The sequence below is a fragment of the Lepisosteus oculatus genome, chromosome 8 (genome assembly GCF_040954835.1).
Source record: "Lepisosteus oculatus isolate fLepOcu1 chromosome 8, fLepOcu1.hap2, whole genome shotgun sequence".
NCBI lineage: Eukaryota > Metazoa > Chordata > Actinopteri > Semionotiformes > Lepisosteidae > Lepisosteus > Lepisosteus oculatus.
Window position 1 is genome coordinate 46,837,433 of NC_090703.1, and position 13,350 is coordinate 46,850,782.

The following is a 13,350-nucleotide window of genomic DNA, read 5'->3' on the forward strand; positions in this document are numbered from 1 at the left end:
TATTCAACACCATTACAATGTTAACTTAGTAGATAAATACTTTGTTACATTACTGTTGTTACAAGAAGTTCGGTGACCCAGAAAAATCTGCATTACCAAAAAGTTTTTCAAGAGGAATTAAGAGCAGTAACTCGTGCATAATAGCCGGGACATATTCTGGACTCTCTTCTAAAATATACTGTATATATTCGAATGAAAAAACGCAGTGGTGTAACGGGAAAGTCTGGTATTTTAAAGTCAGTGAAACAAATGTAAATGAGAAGTCATAATCAGTGGTTCCTGTTTTTTGTTCGTTAATTCTACCATTCGGATGACCTTCTATGTCCTTAACTCCTGTCCGGTAAATTTGTGCAGCTTTAACTCCTTTGAATGTACTGGGAGACAATCACAAGGAGTAGGAGGAAGCAGTGCATTAAATGAGGAACTTCAAAAAATAAAGTACCTCGCGTTAGTTGTGCTGCAACATTTTAAACGTTAACAAAACCTAGCCGTTACAACTTTAGCTCAAAAAAATGCACCACAAAACAAGGCATGAAAGCTGCAAGTAGAGAAGTTAACAGATCACACAAAACTATGTTACATGTCAACAGACATACTTTTCACTAACACACTGTGTTATTACCATGTGATTTTAAAATGGACTCTTACCGACATCTACTGTCCAATTACTGGCACAGCACACTTTCAGCTCAGCAAGAGAAACTTTACAAAATGAGTATTCATTAGATGTAAGCAAATAACCGCAAACTCAACTAAGTGTCTTAAGGTTGGAAGTACTGGAAAGCTTTTTCTCCATTAAACCAAATTTCCTTGATTTCTATACTATTCATATTACAGCATTCTGTAGCTTGTTGGGTCTTCCAAAAACATTCACCCTCCCATGCTTTTCTCATGACAAAACATTTCAATATCAGCAAATCTGTGAAAAGAAACTGAAGAAAGAGTACCTCCATATTCGGAAGTCATTTTTGATAAAAAGTTGTAGTTCCACTAAATAAATTTTCGTGAACATTATTTTCCTTTAAACATTATAGCATCAATATTTTAGCTGGTCAGTTCCTTTTACAGGGAGAAAAGGGAGGAGTACAGTTAAAGAAGAGGGGGCGACAAGTTGCAATAGAAACTACAGTAACTATATATACAGTACTTTACTACCTCCATACAGATAAGTAATTATAAAGCAGTGCTGTCACATCTCAAAAGGTTGCAGCATCTTTCAATGCCGTTTAAATCAGGATAGAAACGGCATCCTGACGATCAAAAAAACAATATTTGAGAATGACCACGGTTGGGGGGGGGTTTGGTGAAGAGTCTAACAGTACATTTAAAACAGTCTCATTTTTATAAACTGATGATTCTGGCAGGATAAATATGGGCTAAAATCCAGCATTTCATTCAGCACAATGAATTCTAAAGTGCACCTACAGGAACTGTTCATGACTCACAAAGATTAACAAGTGGCACATTTCCATTATTTTTATAATAGAAAACATACCATGTTAACAGGTTTGAAGCAGGTGAGGCTCGCCTTTGAATTAAAATCCAGTTCTCTACCCTGGTAAGTCGATTTTTGAACCACTATTGATCCCATGATTCATTTTCTACTGTGCACACCACAAACCTCCCCTCCTGGCCTCTTTCATCAACTATTTCTGCACAAAATGTGTTAAGAAATCCAGGGACATGAACAGAACATTTCTTTAAAAAAAATGATGTACATTTATTTGGGTTACTCCTTTGCCAGCCATCACTCAACCACAAAAAAATAAAAAATTAAAATTAAAACACTGATTTGACCATTTAAAATAAAAGTCAAGAGATGGCTGAATGGGTTACTCTATGGCCATCTGTAGTTTATTGTAAAATGTACACCAGTTACAAAATATCTAGAAAAAAATTGCATTTGAGCCAGCACACCAGCTTGTACACTCACTGCTATTCATGTTCATATGAAGTTAATATTTCAGCAATACAGGGTTCACTTAGGGAAGAATATGATTCCTTTTAATAGAAATAAACTGGGGGGCAAACATACAAATATTTCAGGGGTTCAAGTAACTGTTCAGACCCTGTCCTATCCCACTGATGTTAAGTACAATGGTCCTTTAAGAACTGAACATGTAAAGTACATGAGATGCTGAACACAGATATATATCTATAAAACAGACAACATATTATTTGTGCAACAACACAGAAACACTTCTGGGAAATTCCTTAAAGGTAAGCAATTTCAAAAGGAGGCAACAATGTAAACACTCATTTAGTTGACTAACGCGCTGATCGTGGACTGGTAGCACACACTAAACCCGGGACTTTCAAAAAGTTTGAATTGGTCTGAAGTACTGACACTAAGAAATGGCTGTATGCAATTGAAAACACTCAATGACAGGCAAGTTCTGGGATTCTAAATACCTCAGAACTACAGAATTTAATTTAAAAAGGAACAAAACCGATTCAGATAGCATTGAACAGATTGAGTTTCTGTACCACTGAGAATTCTTTATGCTTTAGTCACTGCTTTAAAACACAAATCCTGCTCCCACTACTGTCGAATAAATTAAAAATAATCTTGTTGATCCAATCAAATTTCTTTTCCTGACACCGTTGAATAACATAAGATATTCACAACTAGCAACTCGTTTCTGAAGAGCTAGGGGAAATTTTGTAAAAAAATAAGATGAATAATCCAGTGTCACAGTGTATTAAAAAGTATTAAATTCAACAGGCAATTTTAGTGTAAGGCATGACTGACCTACCACTTCCGAAAATTAACGGTTACATAGTGCAATGTAAAATATATATATATACACACACATATAAATTGACATTGTACTATTACATGGAGAAAGTGGATACATTTTGATTTTGGAGGGAGTAAACAGGATCTGAGATACCAAAAGTCAGCTTCAGTCATTCAAGTCTTATTCATTTTAATACATAACAAATTCAACAATCGCTTAGTCCGTGTGTCGCACATCTGCACAAGTGAGCTGATTGTAGTCCTTAGGAATTAAGCCAGTGCAATGAGACAGTATGCAACATTTCTTGTACAATCAGGTGGGGAGGAAGGTAAGCACACAGGACGAGAGTATCTAAAGGAAAGATTAGGAACCTGCTTGAGATGCTGTGGAAGCCTGTTGCCAGTTACTGGAAATATCTGGGGGTTTCACTCGATTATAACTACAGGTTGAATCTGAAATGGTGTTACAAATTTAAGATGATCCCAAGCAGAACATTTGCATATATGACACATGAACACTGCTTGGGTTTCTTGCTGAATATTAAACAGATACAGTTTGTTGTGCAAAGGCTGGTAGAGACAGACTTCCTAGCATGTAAAAAACACATTTACTTCGGATGACAAAAGCAGCACTCCCCCATATAAAATCTAACGAAGACCAGAGTGAAATCCATTTGACAAGTTCTCCGACATACCATCTATGAGCACCACTCCCCAAATTAAACTTCACGCATTATTTTTCTGTTTCTCGTTTGCATTAAATGCGCAAGGTGTAATAAAAAAGGGACATTATTTGAACCCCTGAATGTTTTAACAAGTGATTCTTTTGCAGCAAATCAAAACGAAGGACTGGAAAAAAAAAAAAAAACACAGCTCCCACAACCCTCGCCCCGACCCCTCCCCTCGCTGACTCTTTAATACTTTTCTTTTTTAGTTTTGCGGTTTTAAGACGTTATTTTACATTTTACAATTCCCGGAAAAGGCGTGAATCAGCACTGACAAGGAAAACGTTTAATTAAAATTTTACCATCATTTACCATAGAAACTTCGCGCCCCTTCCCCCCCTCGCCCTCCCCCGAGTTTATCCCAAATCCAGAAAGGGCCGCCGGGAGCCAGGAAGGGGATGCACAACATTACATCACGTCTTTGTGGTGCCGCATTATATGTTGGTTCTTTTCTGAGGGCCTCCTGAAGCCCTTCTTGCAGTATTCACAGCGGTGCGGGTAGTCCTTGGTGTGAATGGATATGACGTGCCGCTTAAAGCCTGATGCGTCCGTAGTGTTGTACTCGCAATACTGGCACTGGTACACTTTCCGGCCACTGTGAGTCTTCATGTGCTTCTTGAGTTCGTTCTGCTGCCGGAAGCCCCTTTTGCAGCGTTTGCACTTGAAGGGCAGGTCCTTGGTGTGGACCGACAGGATGTGGCGGCTGAGCGTGAAAGGGTCGGAGATCTTGAAGTCGCAGTGCCTGCACTGGTGGACCTTCTTGCCCTTGTGAGTCTCCGAGTGCTTCTTGAGCTCCGAGGGCCGGTGGAAGCCCTTCTCGCACACCTCGCACTTGTGCGGGAAGTCTTTGGTGTGCACCGAGATGATGTGCCGCTTCAGGTCGCTGGAGTTGGTGCTCTTGTGGTCACAGTGCGGGCACTGGTGAGTCTTGTGGCCCTGAAAGATCTCCGTGTGTTTCTGCAGCTCCTTGTCGTCGGCAAAGGCCTGCGGGCAGTGGCCGCACTTGTAGGGCAGGTCCGTGCCGTGCTTGCTCTTGATGTGAGTCTTTAGGTTGGACTGGTCAGCACAGCGGAACTCGCAGTGCTGGCACTGGTACGGCTTCTCGCCCGTGTGGGTCCTCATGTGCTTCTTCAGCTCCGAGGGGTGCCGGAAGCCCTTGGCACACTCTACGCACACGTGGGCAAAGTTCTTGCTGTGGACGGCCAGTAAGTGGCGGTTGAGCAGGCCCTGCTCAGCCGTCTCGTAGTCGCAGTACTTGCACTTGTGCAGCTTGGGCTCCTTGTCGCGCAAGATGAGCTTGTTGGAGCTCAGGGGGCTGGCCTCGCGGTAGCGGCGCGTGTACTCGGTGAACTCGTGGATCTTCTCGGTTTTGATGATCAGCTTGTGGCTCTCCAGGTGGTTGTGGAAGCTGGCCTTCTTGTTGGTGGTGAAGTCACAGTCTGTGCACTGGTACTTTTTCTTGAACATGTGGTCTGGATGGTTCTTCATGTGCCGCTTCAAGAAACCCCTCGACTTGAACTTCTTCCCGCAGATGTGACAGGGGTAGACGGTCAGAGGCTGCCCATCCGGACCAATGATCACCGCTGAGGAAGAAGAGGTAGTGGACAGTGTAACAACTGTAAAACAGCCCACAATGTTATCAAAGAGTAAGGCTTTGTTCAGGGTGCAAAAAATGCACATTGCCAAAGCCTACCAATCAAACATCACAGCAGTGCTATTTCGGCTGTTACACGATCGAATGCCTAACGGGACTTTAAGACACGTTGGTGTCATATCACACTGAACCAGCAAGAAACATTACAACAAAACTACCCCTCAAGCTCTTCATCACAAGGACTGCTCAGCTAACTGCTTTATGTAAAACAAAGCACAAGGCTTGCACAGAATTCAACAGTTCGGAGCTCGGAGGGACCCTTACCGGTCTGGCACTGTCGTGTCTCTCCCCTCTTCTTCTTCTTGGCCTTTTGCTTGAGTGCCCTGCTGGTGCTGATGCTATCGCTAATCTGCAAGTACTGAGTGGCTGCTCCATTCTTGTTCTCTAACCTGGTGTCAAGGTTGTTACCTGGTCAGGAGAGAGAATACAGTGGAAAAACCTGTTCCGAAACAGACCTAAGACAATCTGATTCCTTGGTGTTTTATTTTAACTACGTGTGAGAACTAGATCAATGGAGTCTAGCAATACATCTTCCAATATGTCAGAACCAATTTCATAACAATATCAGAAATAAATTAAACAAAGTTACCCTTTCCATTAGCTTACATATTGTCCAACTAGTTTTGCTTTGCATATAGGCTATACTGGAATTTCCTGCTGACTATCTTGAATCTGAAGCATTGTAAATTATCATGGTACTTGTACAAACGTTTTATACCTACCCTTCACAATAAATGTTTCTTTTTTTAAAGCTAGCCAATAAAAACAGCAAATAGCAATACCAAACTCATCAGGAAAGCATTAGGACATTCATTTCAAAGATCGTAATTTAAACATCTCCTCTTCACAGCAAACTTTCCTGTGTGCTAAGATTTGCAGGAAAAAATAAGATATCTTACAGGGCTTTGGTCAGGTATGTAAAAGAAACAATTAAATTAATTAATCCTGAGGTATCAGATTGCAAATATATTTACCATATGCAGCTGCCCATGCCACAGGAACGAACGTCTTGTTAACCGTAGAATCATCCAGCTGAGTCTCCTGCATAGCGGGAGCCTCCTCTTCTCCGACAATCACCTCCATATAAACCTCATCTGCAATCTCTGCACAATCTGGATAGGAATGGAAACAGGAACTGAACCCCCCCCATGACATTCGGGTTTAAGCCTCTAAAGGACTCAGCAGGTGGACCACGATGGACTTTCTAGAGCCTCTCTTTTTATATACAGACTTAGGCTTTTAAATTGTTAAATTAGGCTGCACAGATTCAGAATATTTATCACCCGGGACAAATAGAAAAGCAAAATGAAGCAAATCAAAAGCATGATGTCAGGGAGGCAAAGGGAACTGAGAATATACTCACTGATATCTTCGTCTTCCTGAGAGGTGTCCTTGACTGCCATATAGACCATCTTCTCCCTCGGCAGCCGTCCCACACTGCCGGGCTCCAGCACCGCATGGCCATTGTGGAAATCGCTCTCCGTCACCACCTCCGTGCCTCCTTCACACAACAACAACAGTTCTCAAGACCTCCTTACTGCATCTCAAGAAACAGTGTAGGACTGGCTGTGTATTAGGCCAGCTTTCTTCTTTCAATATCAGACAATAAACACTGTCTAGACATTTATACCTACATTGGTTCTTTTCATATAAAATGTCTTGCAACAAGGATGCAAGATTAAACTTATCAGTTTCAGTCACAGGCCAGCCATAAAAAATATAAAATTTTAAAGATTAAATGTCTACAAATTCATTTTATAAACTATTTTTAGCTAAAACTATCTATTTTAATCCCTCTGACCCCTGTCATTCACAACCCTGTTTTGTCTGCAGCCTACAAGTAAACATACAGCACAGCAAAATGCAAATGACTCACCTATTTCAACATCATCTTCTGCTTCAGCCTTGAAAATGTACACTTTTATGACCTCTGACCCAAACCCATCTTCTTTCGAGCCATCGTCCTGCGTCACCTCAGTACTGATCTTCAAGGGCGTGTTTCCTATGTCCAGCTTTTCCCCCACATCATCCACTGTCAAGAAACAACAGGCGTGTCAACCACACACATGCAGAATCAACTAACAACTTCTAGACTTAACTCTCTCAGCTGCCTAGTCTCATCCCAACAAAGCAGTTAAAAAACAAAAATTCTTACATCTAACTAAAGAGATGCTAAACATAGCCAGGGCAGGAGGACAGGAATGGCAGATGCCCGTTTCATGTCCTATACTTCGGAAGGACCATCATTTAAAGGAAAGCGTTAAAGCAATTGTCAGCTACTTATGAATCCATCACTGACAAGTTGCAGTGGTCACACTGACAAGCAGCCCTGGTCATAAAGTAAAGACACTCACAGGAGATCATCAGGTAGTCCTCAGAGGTGCTCTTGCCATCTTCATCGTCCTCCGTCTTTATGGTGACAGTAGAGGCCGGAACACCCTCATGCGCCTGGATCACGGTCTCCGAGTCCGAGTTTGTGACCATGACCTCCTCAGACACCATCTCGTGGCCCAAGTGGCCGTCCTGATGGGACACGAGGTCAGCCACGAATACCTGGTCGGGCACGCGGACAGACTCGGCAATAAGGTCCGTAGTCAGCACGTGGTGGTCAGCATCCAGCGCCTCCTCGATGGCCACCTCGGCCCCCAGCACGGACTCCGGGACAATCACGCCATCCGCGGTCACCACGTCGCCTTGTCCGATCTCGGGGCCCTCCACCACTTCCGCCTCCAGCCCGTGCTCCAGGGTGATGCCCTCGTCCGTCACCACATCGGACACCAGCACCGCCTCCGGCACCGACACCACGATGTGGTCTCCGTCGATGTGGGCCATACCACCCATGCCTGCTACTGAGAGAACAAATCAGCCAGGTGAACCTCTCTTAAAAACACTTAAGAATTCAATTGCAGAAAAATGACCAATTGGAGCTTGTACCCATTTGCGTCATTATCTAGCTCTGCATTTGGATACCTACCGAAGTCTTGCATTATCATTGTGTGAGGCATTTTCGAATCCTGCGACTGTAGCTCCAACCCCCCTCCTCCTTGGTCCATGTTCTTTGAGATCCCAAAAGCTTCAGAGCAGAGGAAAAAGACAAGAAGCTCCATTTCTTCCAGTCTTTACCAAACACGAAACCACTGACGTCTGCGCTGTAACTTAGCATCGCTAACAAGTCTGAGATACTACACTGCTGCCTGGTTATTGCTGCCCAGTTTATGTTATATAAATGTCATTACTTCATTAAGAACACTACCAATTCACATTGGGCTGACTGCTCACAAGGAACGCCCTGACCACTAAAGTCAGGTCCAAGTGTCATTCTCAACCAGACTGGTTTTGATTTTGATTCAAGACGCATCAGCCAAGACTCCCCATCCTACAGAGTCTTTGTCACCTTACGTCTGTCACATTTCATCCTCAATCAATAATTTAAGCCCGAGTTCCAATAAGCCACCGTCCGTGTGCCATGATCGGATTCACAACCACCGCATGTAATTCAGAATGAATGTCAAACCTACCTTCACATTTGATGCAATGTTCTCAAACAAAACAGAAAAATATTTGCCAGATTCTTTTCTTGCTTCAAGGAGGTAGGTACCTAGGAGAAAGAAATGACTTGGTTTAAACAAAGCCACTTGGTCAAAGATTCTGAACGTATACAACCGTTCCAGCTAGTGATGAAAGATCACACAGGAAGGAACAAAGAGGTTTCTTTTTAGGTTACAAACTCAAGTGCAGTTTTTAAGAAAGCCAACATGCTACTCTCACGTGCTTACAGAAACTTCACTGCACATGGTGTTAAAACTGTATTCTATCTGGCACCAACTGATCAGCTCTGCTAGCAGCCAGTAGGCTTCCAAGACATAATACTGGAGCAATTCAATCTCTACACAAAGAAAATGTGAAAAATAACTAATTACATGGCTTAGTATTCAGCTGCAGACAGCCCCAAATAAAGTGACTTGTTACAAGTTAACAGGTATCACTGTATCAATCCCAAAAAAAACATTTCTACATGGTCTTTCAGTAGTGAGCCATCCTTGTAGGTTCTAGGGTGGCAATGGTGATAAAGTATAACTGTCCACTGCATTTACTAATGACTTAAATATCATAACTTAAGTGTTTAAAAGTCTATAATGACTTACGTATTTCCAAGTCTCTACATATCATTGTTGTATTTAAAATGACCAGGTTTCTCAGATGCATACCTGCAAGCACTTTCACTCACACAGACTTTTCTAAGTACTTAGAAAACAAGGCCATTATATTTTGTCTGTGTTAAAAAGACAATTTAGGCCTCTACCTAGGGAAGCTCTACCCAGATGAAGCGAAGTGTGCTCGCATCTGACTGACATCCTTTCCGCGACGATGATGTGATGTGATGAGCACCAGATCACACCAATGAGGCAAGCCTGCCAGTGAACAGCATGAGAAGCCTACTGCAGGGGTCCGTCAAACAGTTACTCTTACAGATCACCTATTTCTAAAGAATGGCAACACCTGTGAACTACTGATGAATCAAGCATGTTACCTATACAGTTAAGGGAATGCAAGCCCTTGAGCTGGTCAAACCTAGGTGATCTCAAAATAACTTAATTTTGCAAATCACCCGTTTATTTGTTCACCATCAAACTGATCCCTACTTTTAGTTACTGGCGACCAACATAACCTGCTGGACCAGGCCTCTCCAGGACCAGGGTTGGACATCTCTGATCTAATGTACCAGTACCTGATAAGCTAGAAGAAGTTGATCAACTGGTCCAATTAAGCCAATAATTAGCTCACGCCTGTCACTACAAGGCCAGCTGGACTAGAAACTTGCAGACACACTGGTCCTGCAAGAAAAGGACTGAGTATTAATGCAATAATCTCAGTCCTGATACCTTCCAGTTTGCAGCCATTTACCTTCCTATGGGGCTTCTCACAGAAAGTGTTCAACAGGATTTAAACTCCAACTCCAATCTGCCACAAATGGGCAATTACGTCTCTTACAAAAACCGAACACAATTTTATTTGGGGTTCCTTTCTAAAAACAAAGTCTTGGGATCGGTTTAAAATTGTGGTCTTTTTCACTGCACTGATTGGACAATTTTCAAAACGGACATGATCAAAGATCACGTTATTGGGCTAAAGGCAGAAAGATGAAATACTTTATTTGTAACAGTACTGAGCTGTAAATGTAGCTTTCGGTTCTGTCTTCCTAAACCACTCCACAAAGGTACGTTAAGGTCAGTTTTGCTATTAATCAATTCTCAAAATAAATGGAGTGCAGTAAATGCTGCTCAAATATTAAATCGGAACCAATAAGAGCCATTTATCCCTTTATTAATATTATAAGATTTAATGTTTTTCTTGTACCACGTTTTCAAGTTTTTCTGGGGTTCCAACAGAAGTAACAAAGAGAAAAAAAAAATCAGGAAATATAAAACACACCAGTGTGTTAAGAAACATTGATTTTTAAATACAACTAATTACAATATCAAGAAACCCCCAAATATAACCAAATTTACGCAATCATGGGGACGTTACGTATCACTGCTCTGGTGTTTCATATTTCGAGTTTAGAAGCAGACTGAGGTTCGGAAAGCTCACAACTCCTAAGCTGTGTGTCTTAAGGTTGCTCATCGTAATGTGGAAATGACAAATAAGGACATGTGCGACAGAAATAATGTTTTTAACTGCTGCAGCATAACAAACATCAAGAAGGAAAACATCACCAGTCACGCTGTGGTTTAGCCCGCTGAGCCAAATAGAATATAAAACCGTGCAATTTGAAAAGCTAATAGGTTTATTTAAAAACATGACAAGTAATATACACGGGTCTTTGTTCTTAAAATGCGATAGCAGCCATGCATAAGCAGTGCAACAGCACTGACAGAATGCAGCATGTGTACCACAGGTTAGCGCGCCTACCGCCAAAACAGAAAATGCACGCCTTCTAAACTCATTCATAGAATAGAAGTGCAAAGTTTAAAATGTGTCAAGTTGAAACAAGTTTTTTTTGTATCCATCTGACAATACAAGTAGGCATGATCAGACGAATGCAGAAAAGACGGCTTACAACAGATTAAACACACCGATTTGCATTCGCACCTACACCCAAGTTTGCAGGTGCGATCGTTTGCCCAGAAAATATTTTAAAAAAAGACACTCGTGGATTTGGAATAAACTCTGAGGTTGACGCAAACGCCAAGAAGATTCGTATGTTTTGTATTTTTTTAAAGCAGCAAACAGATCACAAAACACTGATGTTGCACATTCACGAAAAAAAATGTATTTAACTGCGCTAATAAATGGAAGGGCTTATTTTTTTATTGAAACGCATGAATATGCCTATTAATCAGACTTCATACAGTTCTCATATCGCACACACTGCCCTTCTGCTCTGCCCCTGTCAGTCTGGCTGCCCACAGCTCCCCGCTGCAGACAGAAAAACATGGCGGGTTCCCTTCGCTAATTATCTGCAGGCGGGCTGCCACCAGACACTAGATCGTTAGTGCACAGAGCACGTCGCTACACCCTGCAAAGCCACAAGTACAGGGCCCTTATGAAGTCGCGATTCGGGTCTCTTTCAACTTTATTTCACGAGAATCCCCCCAACACCGGTGCTTTCTGAGACGTGAACGTGAAAGGCGACCTCAATGCAGACGAAGCCGCTCTGCGACAGACAGACAGCCGACATTTTGTTTTCCGCCATTTTCTACCTCCTCCTCCTCCTCCTCCTGAAGCAGAACCCCGATTCCTCTCGGCGCGCCTGAAACGTTTACCTTCGCGTTTTGAAACCGCCGGCACGGCTTTCTGGGCGCTCCCCGCGACGCACGTCGCATCTATCGCACTCGGGGCCGCAGGTTCGGCGCCGCGGCGGGGAAAAAGACGCGGGCGAGGCCCAGGCCGCTGCCGCCTTTGTTGTGCGGCTTAGCGAGTGGGATGAGCGAGGCCCCAGGCCGCGCCGACTGGGCCCCGGCCGCCCCGCCGCCGGCTCCCTCAACGGTTTCCCCTCGCGCAGACCCCCTTTACCTGCCTTCGAATTCCCTCCGTTCGGCCTCGAGGAAGGTTTTCTCCCTTCTCCCCTTTGTCTCGGGACTGTTTTGCTATTTTTTTCCGCCGCGCGGACTCCGAGGCCTGCACATTCTGGATTCTCGAACTCTCTTTCCCAGGCCTGGACCAATCAGGCTGCGCGCTGACGGGAGAGAAGAGGGGAGGGAGGGGGGGAGGAGGAGGAGGTGGTGGTGTGGGGGGGGGGGAAGCACACACAGCGCGCGCGGCCTCCTCCGCCGCAGATCCCCGTCTGTTTACGTCACTCGAGTGAGCGGCTCCCGTGCTCTTTTCTGGGTTAGACGCTGCAGGGCAGCAGCGCAGAGGAGCGACTCCTCGCCATAGAGACGGAGCGGGGGAAAATGGCGGCCCTGCTCTTTGCTGATGCTGCCGGGTGAAAGACTGTGCTGTCGGTGCGCGTGTGTGGCTCAACCCCTTCCCAGCCATGAGCGCGCTCGGAACACTGACGGGTTTTATTGATTTCTGATTAAATGATTTCTAAAAGCCTTGTGGGCTGTTCGCTTGCAGCCTACCCACGTCCATATCCTCCTGGGGCTTATATTTTAGATACGGATAAATATAACACAGAATTGTTGGTTTTAATTTGCCCGCAACTATATTTTGTCCCGTTAGGAATGAAAAAAAAAAACCTCGCAAAATCTCGATTTTGCATAAAGCATAAAAACAGACCTCCTCTTTAAATAGCCATTTCAATTAACTTCTGCGAATTACATTTTTAGAAATGAGATCTAGACCTGGTCCGTAAACATTACAAACGAGAAACTATTTTAAGCGATTTTTTGTTGTTGTTTTTCCTTTTTGGCGAAATTTTTATATAAAAATGTCATTTAAAAAAAAAGGCAGCGAAGAGTGTAGTAAATAGCCGATCGCTACAATGAATCGGTAACTGAGAAAATTACTAGAGCCTAACACAATTTAGCATATTTATGGAGTACATAGAGCGGCGTATGAAGCAGACGGCTCGGTGAATTAATAGTCGGGTAAATGATAAACGTCAAAGATGCTCGGGTGGGAGCTGAGAGGCAGGCAAGCATGCTGGGAAATGTAGTCCTGCTCGGGTTGGCCGGGGCGGGGCCAGGAGGGAAGTGTAGTACTGGCTGTGGAATTCAATACGTTTCCTAGGCAACCAGGCTTTTACGACACCCCCAGACAATCTTGGCACGGCTTTCAGGGTA

At 43.5% G+C, this 13,350-nt stretch overlaps 1 protein-coding gene across 4 annotated transcripts; it reads right to left on the bottom strand.

The window, feature by feature from the left end:
- Nucleotides 1–1,799: 1,799 nt before the first annotated feature.
- On the bottom strand, nucleotides 1,800–12,326 carry znf711 (zinc finger protein 711). 4 transcript variants are annotated; one of them, XM_069193598.1, is made up of 9 exons: nucleotides 12,141–12,326; nucleotides 8,638–8,717; nucleotides 8,094–8,192; nucleotides 7,474–7,968; nucleotides 6,996–7,151; nucleotides 6,483–6,617; nucleotides 6,094–6,231; nucleotides 5,384–5,527; nucleotides 1,800–5,048 (listed from the first exon to the last, which is right to left on the bottom strand). In XM_069193598.1, the coding sequence occupies exons 3-9, from the start codon at nucleotides 8,170–8,172 to the stop codon at nucleotides 3,874–3,876; spliced, it is 2,322 nt and encodes a 773-aa protein (XP_069049699.1). In that variant the 5' UTR covers nucleotides 8,173–8,192; nucleotides 8,638–8,717; nucleotides 12,141–12,326; the 3' UTR covers nucleotides 1,800–3,873. The 4 variants fall into 4 exon arrangements, with proteins under 4 accessions (XP_069049699.1, XP_069049698.1, XP_006632917.1 ...); XM_069193597.1 differs by having other exon boundaries at nucleotides 6,483–6,620; XM_006632854.3 differs by having other exon boundaries at nucleotides 6,483–6,620; nucleotides 12,137–12,326.
- Between the last annotated feature and the right edge of the window lie 1,024 nt (nucleotides 12,327–13,350).